Source organism: Carlito syrichta, unplaced genomic scaffold (genome assembly GCF_000164805.1).
Source record: "Carlito syrichta isolate Samal-C Ts95f unplaced genomic scaffold, Tarsius_syrichta-2.0.1 Scaffold309703, whole genome shotgun sequence".
NCBI classification, from domain to species: Eukaryota; Metazoa; Chordata; class Mammalia; order Primates; family Tarsiidae; genus Carlito; species Carlito syrichta.
The window spans coordinates 16669-33531 of record NW_007253799.1 but is presented as its reverse complement, the minus strand read 5'-3'; the positions used below and the strand labels follow the sequence as shown (position 1 = coordinate 33531).

At 44.9% G+C, this 16863-nt stretch overlaps 1 protein-coding gene across 1 annotated transcript in view; it reads left to right on the top strand.

Moving 5' to 3' along the window:
* ORC1 (origin recognition complex subunit 1) overlaps positions 1 to 14600 on the top strand; it is a 32072-nt gene extending 17472 nt beyond the window's left edge. Inside the window, 7 exon segments of the mRNA XM_008067560.1 lie at positions 286 to 457; positions 1651 to 1758; positions 2020 to 2169; positions 3474 to 3593; positions 11383 to 11552; positions 12344 to 12431; positions 14256 to 14600. Coding sequence (XP_008065751.1) covers positions 286 to 457; positions 1651 to 1758; positions 2020 to 2169; positions 3474 to 3593; positions 11383 to 11552; positions 12344 to 12431; positions 14256 to 14450 — 1003 coding nt within the window. The 3' untranslated portion in view covers positions 14451 to 14600.
* The last annotated feature ends 2263 nt before the right edge of the window (positions 14601 to 16863 follow it).

Below are 16863 nucleotides of genomic sequence, written 5' to 3'. Positions count from 1 at the left end.
AAGCAGCTTTTGCTGCCAAAGGAGTTCTGTAGGAAAAAAGTCTGCCTTCCTGAAAAAATAAGACTGGCCTTCTTTGGATAGGCGGGTTGCATACAACATGGTTTGTGGAATTAATGATTCCATATAAACAGGTCCTACTCCGACCAGCCTCCAGGGGTGGTCCCTACTGCCCCACCTCCACATTTCAGTAATCCTTCCCTCAGTATACCTTCCACACTCACAACTGATGATAGCATGATGTGGCTGGCACTGATCTAGCCCACGGGTTTTCCCTTCTTACTCCAGGTGCATGTACATTTCTGGTGTCCCTGGGACAGGAAAGACTGCCACTGTGCATGAGGTGGTACGCTGCCTGCAACAGGCAGCCCAAGCAAATGATGTTCCTCCCTTTCAATTCATTGAGGTCAATGGCATGAAGCTGACAGAGCCCCACCAAGTCTATGTGCAAATATTGCAGGTAAGCAAAGCTATTTGGGCATTTTGGAAAACACAGTTCTTATTGGCACATAAGAAAGGAAAGATTTATTTGATTTTGTGTGTATTTCATTTGTTTATTTATATATTTATTTATGTATTTTTTGAGTTGGGGTCTCACTGTGTTGCCCAGGCCGGAGCACAGTGGCACAATCACTGCTCACTGCAACCTTGACCTACTGGGCTCAGGTGATCCTTCCACCTCAACCTTCTGAATAGCTGAGACTATAGGCGTGAGCCACCATGCTTGGCTAATTTTTCTGTTTTTTGAGTCTGAGTCTCACTCTGTCACGCAGGCTGGAGTGCAGTGTCACGCTTATAGCCACCGCAGCCTTGACCTACTGGGCTCAGACAGTCCTTCCACTTCAGCCTTCCTAGTAGCTAGAACCACAGGCATGTGCCACCATGGCTGGCTAAATTTTTTATTTATTTTAGAGATGGGGTCTTTCCATGTTGTTCAGGCTGGTCTCGAACCCCTGAGCTCAGGCAATCCTCTTGCCTCTGCCTCCTAAAGTGCTAGGATTACAGACTTAAGCCACCATGCCTGGCCTAATTCTTAAATTTTTTTTGTAGATACAAGGTCTTGCCATGTTGCCTAAGCTTTTCTCAAACTCCTGGGCTCAAGCAATCCTCTCGCTTTGACCTACCAAAGTGCTGGGACTATAGGCGTGAGCCACTATGCCTGGCTTATTTCCTGTGTTAATGATGCTCTAGGCATTGTCCTTTGTATAGAGGTAGCAAGGACAGAAGAATTCTTAACCTCAAGGATGTTAAAGTCTAGGACCTGGAAGTGAGTACTTAACCAACATGGCAAAAACCATGAGCTCATAGGTGGCTGTGTGGCAAACATGGAAAAGTAGTCAGTGGCAGGCCAGAGTTAGCCTTGCTCTTTCATTCATGGGCTGATATCTCGGAGCAGGTAATGTCCAGATATAGAATTATGTAATAGTGATTTTAGGGAGGCTTCTGGGACCAGCCTTGACTCGTGCATTTCAAACACACAAACTATCTTCTGTTTTGATGCCTTCTCTTGTCCGTCTAGGTTAAGGGTTAAGTGGAAGGCACAGGATTCTGAAGTCCTTAGACTAAATAGCTTCTTCCATTTACAGATTTAGCTTTAAGGCCAGTGTAATAAAGTCCTTACAGTTTACCTCAACTGTTGTTCCTCTAATGCAGAAACTAACAGGCCAAAAGGCAACAGCTAGCCATGCGGCAGAACTGCTAGCAAAGCGATTTTGCACCCGAGGGTCCTCTCAGGAAGCCACTGTCCTACTTGTGGATGAGGTGAGGTGCCCACAGGACTGGAGAAGAAGCGGGACAGTACTTAACTTATGTTTTAGCAGCAAGTACTGTGTGGGAGGGAAGTCCGGGCTCCCTTCTCTGTTCATCTGAGCCCATTCTCTAGTGGTGAGGCATGTGTCAGTCAACTGCCTTGTTGTTGCGGTGCTGTGACCTGGGAAATGCATGCAGCTGAAACCATGATTATGTCTTCATTCTGAAGCCCTGGCTCTGTTTGACCCTGCCTTCCTCTGCTTTCCTTGGCAGCTTGACCTTCTGTGGACTCACAAACAAGATGTAATGTACAATCTCTTTGACTGGCCCACTCACAAGGAGGCCTGGCTTGTGGTCCTGACCATTGCCAACACAATGGACCTGCCAGAGCGAATCATGATGAACCGAGTGTCAAGCCGACTGGTAGGGCAGTTCTGTCCTAGGGAAGTTCTCATGCTGTGCTTACAGATTCATAAGTTGGGCCAAGGAATTTTGCAGAAAGAAAACAGAAAACTAAAGTATAGAATGGGAAAATTAAGAAATGTGATTTCTCTTTCCATTAAACTGGCTTTTCATAGCTCAGTCTTTTTTAACGTCTCTCAGAAATGCTTATAGATTTTCTTAATATGTATGTCAGGTATTTAGGGTTAAGATTATTTCTGGATTTTTCTCTTTACTGCAATTGTGAGTTAAAGATTCTTCTTCTGTAAGTGGTTGGGCTATTTATAGTTATTGACATTTTGATATATAAGTACATTTACGCAATTGTGCTCCAGAGAGATGCTATCAGCTATATACAGGGACTAATAAAAATCACTTTTTTGAAAATCAAAAAAAGAAATGTGATTTCTGAAATGATTATAGCTTCTATGTTGGAATGAAATATATCACCATTGCATGATTTTCTGTTAACATCATACCTTCTTGGTGTTTTGTTCCATGCGCACTTTTAAGCTGCAACAGGTCCTGGAGGTTTAATTATTTTTAAAGATGTTTAAGCACTTACAACTCACCAAGCAGTGTTAGGTGCTTGGAGTAAATCAGTGAACCAGGTGGATGTGGTGCCTGTCCTCACTGACCTTGCCGTTCAGCAGAAAGTACATCAAATTGTGAAAAGCTGTGATAATGCATAGCATAGATCCTAAGATCTTCCCACCTACTTTAATTAGAGCACCTCTGCTCTAATCTACCTACTTCTAAGTGATTCTGACAGGATAAAAGGTTCTTTTGTTTTGTTTTTTGAATTGGAGTCTCATTCCATCACCCACGCTGGAGTGCAGTGGCACACTTGCAGCCACCCCAGCGTCGACCTGCTGGACTCAGGCAATCCTTCCCCCTCAGCCTTTCAAGTAGCTAGAACTACAAGTGTGTGCTACCATGCCCGGCTAGTTTTTGATTTTTTTATTGTAGAGATGAGGTCTTGCCAAGTTGCCACGGGCTCAGGCAATCCATTCACCTCCGCCCCCCTAAGTGCTGAGATTATAGGCTGAGCCACCAAGCCAGGCCATAAAAGGTTCTTTAATGAAATGAAAAAATAGTTTGAGAACTATTGCCCTACAGGATACCGCTGGCCATTGTCAATAAAGACAGTGGCTGAAAGCAGTGGTGGTTCTGGAACTAAATGTGTAAATTGTTACATGGTACTTGGGAATTTAGTTTGGGAACCCAGCGTGACTTTCCAACTGGATGACCAATGGACTTCTTTCTCTGTAATTTTGGCTTCTCAGGGTCTTACCAGGATGTCCTTCCAGCCCTACACTCACAGCCAGCTGCAGCTGATCCTGGGGTCCCGACTCAAACGTTTAAAGGCCTTTGAAGATGATGCCATCCAGTTGGTAGCCAGGAAGGTAAGCACCTTTAGGGAACTCCTGGCTGCACCTTCAAACCAATCAGCAAGTCTTTGCAGAAAGCCTGTTGGGTGTGAGGTCCTGTACTGGGTTCTGTGAGGATGAAGAAAAATTTAGGAAGCCCTGTAAGAATGAATACCAAAGAAGAGAAACAAAGCTCTGAAAATTTTTTTAAACCATCTTATTGTATGATTAATCAGAAGGCTGTGAGTATTGTGGGCTTATATATAAACTAATATTAATTGAAAAAGCAGTTTTGTGCAGTGAAAGGGACAATATAGTCAGTTACACAAACCTGGTTTGAATTCTTGCTCTAACACCTAGTAAGCATGTGGAAGGTTATAGGAAAGTTACTTCAAAACCTTCTGAGCCTCAATTTTCTTCTCTAAAAGATGGAAGTAATAATAATTACCTAATAGGGTCACTGTGAGAATTAAATTAGATCATGGCTGTAACATTCCTAGCAGGGCACACAGTCAAGGATAGGTATGTGGTATTGGCTACCTACTTCCTCCAAGTTACTAGGACAATGCCATCTGGGGCTCTCCCAGGCCAGTCTCTGAGGCTGCTGAGCAGCAACGTGGGTTAAGTGTCTGCCTCTAGCGGAAAGAAAGAAAAGCCAAGCATCCACAAGTATTTCAGCACTTAAAAGAATTGTAAATGTATTTCTGGTTTCCTCTTACCTGAAATAATCTGAACCATAAATAGCTATAACCCTGCTAGTGGCTGGGTACTGTACTAAGTATTTGAGTTGAAGGTGAACTCGGTATGATGCCTGTCTCTAAGCTTTGTTTTCCAGGAGAAAGAGCCTCAGAGTTACCATCTACCCCGTCTAAGGATAGAGTTTTCTACTTTGCTGTCATGCATAGTGTTCTTTCTTTCTGAATCATCCTTTTTTAATGCCATCCTATTTATTTGAGGTTGTCACCTCCCTTTTTCCTCCAAGGTGCTTTTGTCAGTTAGTTTGGCCTCTATCTTGAGTTGTTAAAGACTTCCTTAGATGTTCTGATGACCCACTCAGGCATAAGAGTAGTGGTTAAATTGCTGACTGGGGGCTCTGTGTACATGAGTGGAGCTTGTTCTCTGAGAGCGTCACTGTGGGATAATCTGATTGGGCCAGTATCTGTCCTTTCCCATTGAGATAGTCAAATTTCTCAGAGCAGGCTTCCCATGTCCTGCTCGGAGGGCAGTGTTCTGGGAATGAAGGAAGTGGGCTGGTGTCAAGGTGGGTTGGGGTCTTCCGTTTCAGCATGCATACAGTAATTATCTATTTTTGGTGAGGGCTACCTCCTCTCCCGCAATAATGCCTAGTGTCCCTAGGTCCAGAGACTTTTTAATAAATCTGTGATCTACTGTCTTGGTAGGAGAGGGATAAGCTCTAGGGCCAAGAGTTTTTTTTTTTTTTCTTTCATAATTGAGTTTATTGGTTGTGTTAAGGATCAGTACACAGACATTTCAATTTGTACACAGTTCTTAACATATGTACCGAAAATTGAAAAAGCCACATATTGTTATTTTTAAAAAGCTATTCCAGTTACTTTCCAGCTTAAAATTTGGAGGCAAATTTTCCTTAAGAGGATATCAAGTACCAGTATCTTCAAATGTTGATAAGCTGTTACATACATCCCACCAATTCACAATTTACCATATACACAACATACTCAATTTTTCAATCTTTCACAACACATTAACAAAGTTATCAGGAAAACAAGACTACCACAACCAAAGATATTACAGAGGGCACACAATTCTGACAGGGAGAGCCATGATCAAGGAGTGGTTTTCTTTAGGAAACAATTCTACTAAAAAACAACATGGGAACACAAGTAATTTTAAATGTTCAAGACATTAAATGCAGGACTGTGAGCCATATTGCCACTTAGTATACTTTGCATTATAGGATATAAAAACTAACCCCCCCATCTATGGAATGTTAAGCTGATACTCAAGACAGTCGAAGCCTCCTGTAATTCAATATCCCACACTATTTTCTGGTTGTACCAAAAAATAAACCAGCGAATGATATCTCTTTAAAAAAAGCATTTGCACTTAAAAAATAGTATGAGGTGGATCCCTCTGAAAGAAGTTCAGCGCCAGTAACGACTCCTCATCATCCGTTTAAGACCAAGAGATTTATTAAAGCGGCGGTTACAAGGGAAAAAGGGAAAGGTTCTTTGGGGGGGGGAGAGAGAGAGAGAAAGAAAGAGAAAGGAAGTGGGAGAGAGACAGGGAGAGAGCGACAAAGAGAGAGACCCAGAGAGAGAGATATACAGGGAGAGGGCTGTATTTACTAGCCTGACAGGGGCCGGAAGGGGCTGTGCTAGGTTCTTATTGGAGGAGCGGCATGGGAGCAGGGTGGAGACAAAACGCCGTGTTATACTCCTACTGGACGCCTAACAAAGCTGGCTAAGGATTGGAGGCTTGCAGGTTTGAACTTTGCGGGTAGGAGGAATTGTGCACCCAGAAGCCGGGACCTAGGGCCTTTGTTTGGTATGTCCTCACCATGCTCGGTGCCATTCTGGGAGCCGCCCCACTGGTCGCTTCCTGCACCCTTCACCCTCCTTAAAAATGTTTCTAAGATGGGCTCAGTGGCTCAGCCTGTAATCCCGCACCTTTGGGAGGCTGAGGTGAGTGGATTGCCTGAGCCTGGGGGTTCGAGACTCGTCTGGGCAGCGAGACTTCATCTCTACAATAAATCAAAAAATCAGCCGGGCGTGGTAGTGCATGCCTGTAATTCCGGCTACTTGGAAGGCTGAGGCGGAAGGATTGCCAGAGCCCAGCAGGTCGAGGCTGTGGTGGCTGAGAGCAGCCACTGCACTCCAGTCTGGGCAACAGAGAGACTCCAACTCAAAAAAAAAAAAATGTTTCTAGAGCTACTAAAAAACTTACATTTACAAAATAGTTGATAAAAATATTCCTCTGGATTGTACAAGAAGGGAGACAGGGACTACTGATAAGACATGGGATATGATATTATTCAGGCTTGGCTTCTTTCTCTCCTGTTTCATCAGAGACTGGATTCTTCTCGGTTTTAGTTTCTCCATTTTCTGCAGGTGACTCTTCTTTTATTTATTTATTTATTTATTTTGTAACTCTTCTTTAGTTTCTTGGTTAGCCACTTCAGTCTGCTTTCCCTTCGCTCCCCTTTTCCCTTTTGCTTGCACTTTTTTGTCTGAAGATTCATCCTTTCCCGCCGCCTTTTTTGGCTTTGCTTCCACTTTTGCAGGAGCAGGTTTAGCCGACAACCGCGCGGACAACCGAGCCGATCTCCTCTTGGGCTCCTCCTTCGCCGCCCCCCTCGGCGGAGCTGACCTTCCTCTTGGGCATCTTGGCGGCGGGCAGGGCGCGTACCCGGTGCCTGCAGGCAGTGGCACGGACCCAACCGCTACCACTCCTCCCGCCGCCGGAGGAGCTGCTGAGACCTGCAGCGGGGGCGGTGGGAGAACCGGATGGAACCGGATTGGGAGCCCACCTCCTCCTCCTCCTCCTCCCCCCCCATCCCGGGCCAGGAGTTTTATGGAAAATCGTACAAATTACTAAGGCCCAACATTTTCTTACAGAACCTACCTCAGTGGCCCAGTTGTTCCATCCAGCAGTATGAAATAAGGAAAGGATCTAAGGCAAAGGCCAGAAAACTTTCTCTGTGAAGGGCTGGGTAGTAAATGTTTTAGGAACAACAGACCAGAATGGGCCATAAAGATCTCTGTCACAACTGCTCAACTTTGCCTTTGTATCTTGAAAGTAGCCATAGGCAGTATATAAGTGGATGAGCTTAGCTGTGTTCCAGTGAAACTTTATTTATAAAATCAGATGGTGGGCCAGTTTGTTGATTCTTGATCTAAGGCATCTTAAAATAGTTTAACTTTCTCAACTTTTCTTAACTTTCAACCTTAACTTGCTTATTTTTGTCAAACATTCTCCTTAACCTCCAGTTTCAGCACCAACTCCTAGGCATCTTTGAAGATTTTTAATGTAACTTATTCTTTTCTTTTTTGAGTCAGGTTGCAGTGGCACGATCACAACTCACTGCAGCCTTGACCTCCTGGGCTTAGGCTATCCTTCTGCCTCAGCCACCTGAATAGCTGGGACTATAGGCGCACACCACCATTCCCGGCTAATTTTTTAATTTTTTGTAGAGAGAAGGTTGCCTAGACTGTTCTCGAACTCCTGGGTTCAAGCAAGCCTTCTGCTTGGACCTCCAAAATTGCTGGGATTACAGGCATGAGCCACTGCACCTGGCTAGATTTGTTCTTTGATTCCTCACTACTTGCTTAGGATTTGGCTTTCTCCAGTTGACTTAAGTCAGCCACTACTCTTCCACCTCTTTCCAACTTGCAGAATTGTGTTGTTGTTACTCTTCTCCTGTTGCTTCCCTTCCTTTTTAGGTCTTTTTTTTTTTTTTGAGTTGGAGTCTCACTCTGTCGCCCAGACTGGAGAGCAGTGGCTACTCCCGGCCACCGTAGTCTCTTCTGCTGGGCTCCAGCGATCCTTCTGCCTCAGCCTTCCAAGCAGCCGGAATTACAGGCATGCGCTACCACGCCCGGCTGATTTTTTGATTTATTGTAGAGATGAGGTCTCTGCTGCCCAGGCGGGTCTCCAACCCGCAGGCTCAGGCAATCCACTCACCTCAGCCTCCCAAAGGCGCGGGATTACAGGCTCAGCCACCCAGCCTGGCTCTTTTTAGGTCTTTTTGTTTTTGTTTTGTTTTGAGAGACAAGAGCCTTGCTCTGCCAGCCCAGGCTGGAATGCGGTAGCATGATCACAACTCACTGCAGCCTCGAATTCCTGGCCTCAAGTGATCCTCCCACCTCAACCTCCCAAAGGGCTGGGTTACAAACATGAGCCACCATGGCTGGCCTGGTTCTTTTTTGTTTTTTGGGTTTTGTTGAGTTGGAATCTCACTCTGTCGCCAGACTGGAGTGCAATGGCACGCTCCCAGTCACTGCAGCCTCGACTTGCTGGGTTCTGGTGATCCTTCCGCCTCAGCCTTTCAAATAGCTGGAACTGCAGGCATGTGCTACCTCACCCGACTAATTTTTTTTTTTTTTTTTAACTTATTGTAGAGACGAGGTCTTGCCAAGATGCCTGGGTGGGTCTTGAGGCATTTCACTCACCTCGGCCTCCCAAAGTGCTGGGGTTACAGGCTGAGTCACCGAGCCTGGCTGGTTCTTGTTTTTTGTTTTTTTGTTTTTTGAGTTGGAGTCTCACTCTGTCGCCCAGACTGGAGTGCAGTGGCCGCTCCCGGCCACCACAGCCTCGACCTGCTGGGCTCCGGTGAGCCTTCCAAGTAACCGGAATTACAGGCATGCGCTACCACGCCCGGCTGATATTTTGATTTATTGTAGAGATGAGGTCTCGCTGCCCAGGCGGATCTCGAACCCGCGGGCTCAGGCAATCCACTCACCTCAGCCTCCCAAAGGCGCGGGATTACAGGCTGAGCCACTGAGCCCGGCTCTCTTGTTTTTTTTTAATGAGGGTTCAAAAGGCATCAAATTTGGATGCTGTTTTTACCCAAATCACTTGACCATAATTTCAACCTCCTTTTGTACTTCTTTACATATAAAGAAGCATATCTATTTTATATTTTATATCTTATAGTTATGATAACTGAAGTCTTTGAAGGTCTGCTTCTGCTGGTTCCCATGCATGTATGGCTTTCTTTTCTTATTTTTGTGTCTTGATTATTTTAGTTTTACTATATGCACAGAAACCAGCATGTTCCTTTATTTCAGAATTAATTGGGGCCTGCATTGAAGTTGAGTTTATTTAGAATTTGTTTTTACTTCTGTCAGTTACTTTGAGGCACTACCAACTGTTAACCATTTTTTAAATAAAATTATCTACTTGAGCATTCTAGGAGAGACAACATAAATTTGGGCTACAAATCCATGTGAGGGTTTGAGGTTGCAGAAACTCAGGGCTTTTTTTTTTTTTTAACCTCACATCTTTGCTCTAATCTTCCACAGGCACCAAAGTCAAAACAGGCTGTTCTTTCTGCCATCCCGTCTGTGTGAAGGGTCTCATTTACCCTCCTAGAGGTTGACTTCCAAGTTCATGTGGGGACTCCTATTGGATTCCATGTTGAGTGGGCATTAGCCTTGCTCCAGCCTCAGTCAGAAAGAAATGATGTGTAGGTTCACCAAGGTCATGGATGCCCTCAGGGTAAGACTTGGGTATTTTCTTTTTTTTTTTTTTTTTGGAGTTGGAGTTGGAGTCTCACTGTCACCCAGACTGGAGTGCAGTGGCGATTCCTGGCCACCACAGCCTCGACCTGCTGGGCCCTGGCGATCCTTCCGTCTCAGCCTTCCAAGTAGCTAGAACTACAGGTGCGTGCTACCACGCCCAGCTAATTTTGATTTATTGTATTGTAGAGATGAAGTCTCGCCAAGTTGCCCAGGCGGGTCTCGAACCCGTGGGCTCAGGCAATCCACTCACCTCAGCCTCCCAAAAGCGCAGGATTACAGGCTGAGCCACCGAGTCTGGCTGGGTATTTTCTTTTTTTTTTTAAACTGACAAATTGGACTTTATTTTTTTTTTTTTTATTAATCAGTATTTTTTATTATGGTTTTGTGGAGTACAGTTAAGGGTTAGGTGTACAATTACGTTTCATTCAGGCATGGGTGTTTTCTCACCTTCGGATTCCCTTTCACTTTGTCCTTGGTCCTCTGTGGTAGCTCTTGAGTCCATACTGTTCACCACTGCTAGGCACTGTCTCACCAGGCTGCTCAGTGGTAAGAGGGGAAGAGAGGTGATGAGGCAGGAATGTCTACAGGACTTCCTTACTATCTCGATGTAGAAGAGTAGAGGACAAAAATAGATGCTGGTATTCATGTTTCTGTCTTAGGCTACTTAAAGTGATTTTTTTGTCTTGAATGTCTTGAATTTGAATACATTTAATGTCATCTATAATCCTCCTTCTCAGAGATGACTACTTTTAATGTCTTGGTGTGTTGTGTATATATCCCTACACCATTTGCTTTTTGAAACTTAATGTACCATGAATTTTGGAAGGAAGTGATTGCTTCAGGGATATTGCCAAGCAGGACATGAGTGGCAGTCAGGTGAATGGTCGAGATTGCTGGCAAATACTGGAAAAACAGAACCTAAGTCATCCTTGCAATCCACAGGGAGTCTAAGGATTTCCTGAGAGGGGCCCAGGAGCCCCTCAGCCTGTATACTCATGGGGAAGAAGGGATAGCAGCAGGGCCTCTGGCCTTGTGGTTGGTCTGATTCATCTAACCACAGATTGCTCTGGGTCTTCCAGCTTTGCGGTGTCCTTCCCTTCCCCATTCTTGATTCTGGTTCTCTTAGCCATTTACCAGGCAGTCCTCAAAATTCATATGCTGTAAGGGAGGCCTGGCTATGACTTTGCCTCCAGATAATGCTCCACCTCAGCCTCTTGACCTTGGCTGGCTGCTTCTGGGGGCATACTTCTCTCTCCATATAGAGAACAGAGCCCTTGTGTTTCTAAAGGCTTCAGTAATGATCTTGGGCCAAGATCTCTTTTTTTTAGACTTAATTTCCTGTATAATAAAGCTGAGAATTTCTGCCTTTTCCATTGTGGAGTTATACGTAAAACCAAGACAAAGATTTAAACTAGGGGATTAGAGTCCCATGCATAATATAATAACTTATTCCTATGCTGCCTCCAGTTTCCCTTTTGGGGCTGAGCACTTAACTTTAGGCTAAAGGCCATTGCCAGCACTACTTTTCCGTTTTAGCTGAACACAGAATCTGTGGGTTCTTTTGGGGTGAGGTAGCCTCAGAAATAAAATATTCCCTCTTGTAGGTAGCAGCCCTCTCTGGAGATGCACGACGTTGCCTGGACATTTGTAGGCGTGCCACAGAGATCTGTGAGTTCTCGCACCAGAAGCCCAACTCCTCTGGCCTGGTCACCGTAGCCCACTTGATGAAAGCTGTGGATGAGATGTTTTCATCATCATACGTCATGGCCATCAAGTAAGATGCTCTACTTCATGAACCCTCCCAGAAGGTTGTAGAGACATTTCCCTTTCTTTTTTTTGAGTTGGAGTCTCACTCTGCCGGCCACCACAGCCTCGACCTGCTGGGCTCCAGCGATCCTTCTGCCTCTGCCTTCCGAGTAGCTGGAACTACAGGCATGTGCTACCACGCCCAGCAAATTTTTGATTTACTGTAGAGATGAGGTCTTGCCAAGTTGCCCAGGCGGGTCTCGAACCCGCGGGCTCAGGCAGTCCACTCACCTCAGCCTCCCAAAGGTGCGGGATTACAGGCTGAGCCACTGAGTCCGGCTAACATTTCCCTTTCTAAGCTTTTACTTATTCAGCCTACATTTACTAAAGACAAGGTTTCTTTTTCTTAGGGGCATTGTCTACTCAGGGAGGTGAAATATAAACCTAGAGAATACTTGCCACTTACTGAGCTATACTTAGGAGTTTAGGGAGGAAAGTACATGGGAACTAGAAGAAAGAAGTAGTCCTCTCACACTGAATGATGCACTCAGGTCATTAAATGAGGGCACGGATATTTTTGAGGTACCAGTATATTTCCAGGTATAGTTGCTATGTTCCCTGACTTCCACAGTGGCATGTTCTCTATCTGTTTAAGACTTTGGGGGTGAGGAGAGAACCTTGCCACATAATATAGGAGAAAGTACTTCCCAATTTTTTTCTGTCTTCTTTTCTAAAAACACAGAAAACCTTTGTTTGGTTTTCTTCTGGGCTGGTGGTACAGCCACTTATAAGAACTCATATCTTCTCGTTTCCTTTCAGAAATTCCTCCGTTCTGGAACAGGGCTTCCTGAGAGCCATCCTTGCAGAATTCCATCGGTCAGGACTGGAGGAAGCAACATTTCAACAGGTGATCTCCTCTTTTTCAAAACCTTCTAGATTTTGATCTTGGGCTTTTAAAATATGTGCCGGGCCCAGTGGCTCAGCCTGTAATCCCGTGCCTTGGGTGGCTGAGGTGAGTGGATTGCCTGAGCCCGCGGGTTCGCAACCCGCCTGGGCACCTTAGCGAGACCTCATCTCTACATTTAAAAAAAAAATTAGCCGGGTGTGGTAGCGTGCGCCTGTAGTTCCAGCTGCTTGGAAGGCTGAGGTGGAAGGATTGCCGGAACCCAGCAGGTCGAGGCTGCGGTGGCCGGGAGTCACCACTGCACTCCAGTCTGGGCGACTGAGTGAGACTCCAACTCAAAAAAAAAAAAAAAAAAGTGACAGTTTCAATGAGTGCATAGCAGTTTGTCTTTCTTTTTTGCTGGCTATGTGAAAGAATAGCAGACCGACACCTATTTTTATGTGACATTTGATTGAATTGCATGAGGAGAGACTTTTAGCAACTGGTTTCTGTGTTACATTGAAGGCCTACTATGTGCCAGACACTGTTTAAGGAGTGAGATGAACAAGACAAAATTACTGCCAGTTACAGCTTATGTTGTAGTGGGGGCAAAGCTTTCAGAACAAGACCACGCTTGAAAACAAATCACAGATCAATATGAACACTATTTGAACATAGTTTGATTAGATCAAGTAAAAGGAACCATTAAGGCTCGTGCCTTAATAATTTACTTAACACTGGTGCCCTAAGTGATTGGCAGCCTTAGAAGGTGAATTGTTAAAGGTGTTTGTGTATACCCGAGACTGTGTATGTTTCAGACACTGTTATTTAACTAAAATAGAGAAGTCAGGGGAACATTTGCCTTTCAGCTACTTCTTTAATGGATTGGTCATAAATTCTGTTATAAAAATTTAGTTCAACCGGGCTCGGTGGCTCAGCCTGTAATCCCGCGCCTTTGGGAGGCTGAGGTGAATGGATTGCCTGAGCCCATGGGTTCGAGACCCGCCTGGGCAGCGACACCTCATCTCTACAATAAATCAAAAAATCAGCCGGGCGTGGTAGCACATGCCTGTAATTCCGGCTACTTGGAAGGCTGAGGCGGAAGGATCACCAGAGCCCAGCAGGTCGAGGCGGTGGTGGCCGGAAGCGGCCACTGCACTCCAGTCTGGGCGACAGAGTGAGACTCCAACTCAAAAAAAAAAAAAAAAAATTTAGTTCAGTTACTAGTCATATTTTGACTGAGATCACTGTTTTCCAGATCGAGTTTCATTTTTATTTTGTAAGCATTTCCCGAGCATCTACAACGTACCATTCACTGTGATGGGTGCCATGAACGCCAAGCTGAGTTGGTTAATATCTGTGCTTTTGACAAGCTGCCATCCGTGAGGGAAGGAGGGCGACGTGGGCAGGGTAGATACATAAATATTTAGAATGGAGAGTGACCGGAAATGCTAAGACTTGCCCGGCCCAGTAGGGAGCTCTGGGATGGAAATCTGTTTCCTGTTCTCCTCTAGTCTTCTTTTATTTCTTTATTCATATTTCAACTCATGAGAGATGTGCAGTACATTTCATAGATAAAAGAGTGCAGTCACTTGCCCTGAGTTGCATATTTAGGTAAGTGGTAGAACCAGGCTCCAGACCTGCTGTTTTCTGATTTCAGGGCTAGTGTTTCCTTCTGCCTCTGCATTTGTGCACCACTGGGGCGCCCGTCCCGTGGATGCCTCTGGGGTACTTGGTGTCCTGGGCACCATGCATCTGCTTTTCCCAAAAGAAGAAATAAGTGATTGACCTGGGAAAGTCAGCCCGGACTGCCTTTCCTCATAACCTTTGGTTTGCTTCTTGTGTCAGATATACAGTCAACATGTGGCGCTGTGCAGAATGGAGGGGCTGCCGTACCCCACCATGTCAGAGACCATGGCTGTGTGTTCTCAGCTGGGCTCCTGCCGCCTCCTGCTCGTGGAGCCCAGCAGGAACGACCTGCTGCTGCGTGTGCGGCTCAACGTCAGCCAAGATGATGTGCTGTTCGCGCTGAAAGAAGAGTGAAGCAGCGCCACGTGGGAGGATGGCGGTCTGCTGTTTTTAAAGAGGCTGATTTCTTTTTAAGCACATGGAATGATTGTAGCAAAGTATATTGGATGGAAACGGCTATCACGTAATTTGCAGTTTTCTATTAAATAATTTGCTTTTTCCGAGTGTTTGGGAATGTATTTCACTTTAGTCGTTACAAATATCAGATTATAAAATCCTTGCTATCATAGGCCCTCCCTCTGACTTTTATTTCTCTTACTAGTTCTGCCATTTTTTAATGGTAGCATTATACATGTATGTATGTACACACACACACACACACACACAATATATATACTTTATATAAAATACTTCTGGGTCTGGGACCATATGTAAGAAATTCATGGCCGGGCTTGGAGGATCAGCCTATAATCCCAGCACTTTGGGAGGCCAAGGCAAGTGAATTACCTGAGCTTATGGGTTGGAGACCAGCCCAGGCTAGTTGGTGAGGGTGAGACCTTGTTCTACAATAAATCAAAAATTAGCCAAGTGTGGTAGCACACACCTGTAGTTTGGGCTACTTGGAAGGCTGAGGCGGAAGAATCGCCAGAGCCTAGCAGGTCGAGGTTGCAGTGGCCATGAGCATGCCACTTCATTCCAGGCTGGGCGACAGAATGAGACTCCAACTCAAAAAAAAGAAATTCATTGGCCAGATGGCCATGGCCAGGGGTTAGAATAGGACTTTCATTTTGTATCTTTTAAGTTTTGAACAATGTAAAACAAAATTTACTTTATAAAAGGAAACTGCTAAAAATAGTATCAGTGCTAAGGAATCTCTAGCAACAAATAACTAGAAAATGTAATTTTTACAAAAATTTATCATAAAAACAAATCTCTGCAGAATATTTATAAAGCACAGAAGATATAAAGTAACTAGGAATAATCTAAGAAAGATGCAGTCGATCTCTGGATACAAATAAATTCTAATTCAGAGTCTCAGCAGGGTTTCTTGTATGGCTTTGCAAGTTAATGTTAATATTTGTATGGAAACCAATAACAGGGCAAGTGGAAATCTAAAGTCTCATATGAGGTACTGGGAAAAACAACCTCACCTATGTAATAGTCCTGTCAGAAATATTTGGCCTAAGTCTATGGATGAGAAGATTCTACAATAATTCTAAAATAGGGAGAAATACTCTGCAAAGCAACTGCTCCATTTAGAATACTAATAAAAAAATAACCCTTGGTTGGGCTTGGTGGCTCAGACTGTCATCCCAGCACTTTGGGAGGCCGGGACGAGTGGACTGCCTGAGGCTGCGGGTTCAAGAACCACCAGGGCAACTTGGTGAGACCTCATCTCTACAATAAGTCAAAAATTAGCTGGGCGTGGCAGCGTGCTCATGTAGTTCTGACTATTAGAATGCTGAGGCGGAAGGATCGCCAGAGCCCAGCAGGTCGAGGCTGCGGTGGCCGGGAGTGGCCACTGCACTCCAGTCTGGGCGACAGAGTGAGACTCCGACTCAACAAAAACAAATAAACCTCACAAACAACATTCATATTAGATAATAGTATTACGTAGGTGTTAAATTTTGTGAGGGTGATAAATTAGTGATTTTATAGAATGCTCTTGTCCTTAACAGATTCACAATGAAATATGAGTGAAATTTTTTAATATCTGCAAGTAATTCTCAAAGCAAAAAAATTATATATGTATTCATATGTATGTTTATTTTATTTTATTTTTTGAGTCAGAGTCTCACTCTGTTGCCCAGGCTGGAGCAGCACTGCAGCACTGACCTGGGATCAGGCGATCCTTCCACTGCTGCCTTCCAAGTAGCTGGAACTACAGGCATGCGCTACCACACCCTGCTTATTTTTTTTTATTTGTTTTAGAGACGAGGTCTCACCAAGTTGTCCAGGCTGGTCTCAAACCTGAGCTCAGGGAATCCTCTCACCTCGGCCTCCCAAAGTGCTGGGATTACAGACTTGAGCTACCATGCCTGGCTTTATATATATATTTATAACTGCATATAATGGGCTGAGTCTCAATATCAGAATTTTTTTTTGAATCAGAGTCTCACTGTCACCCAGACTGAAGTGCAGTGGCATGCTCATGGCCACTGCAGCCTCGACCTGCTAGGCTCAGGTGATCCTTCCACTTCAGCCTTCCAAGTAGCTGGAACTACAGGCACACACCACCATACCCAGCTACTTTTTTTTTTAGATTTACTAGAGAGACAAGGTCTCGCCAAGTTGCCCAGGCTGGTCGCGAATCCTAGGCTCAGGCAATCCTCTCACCTCCACCTCCCAAAGTCCTAGGATTACAGGTGTGAGCCACCGCACCCAGCTAGTATTAGACTATTTTAAAGACTTCTGCAATTAATAAGGAAAAGGAGCCGGGCTCGGTGGCTCAGCCTGTAATCCCATGCCTTTGGGAGGCTGAGGTGAG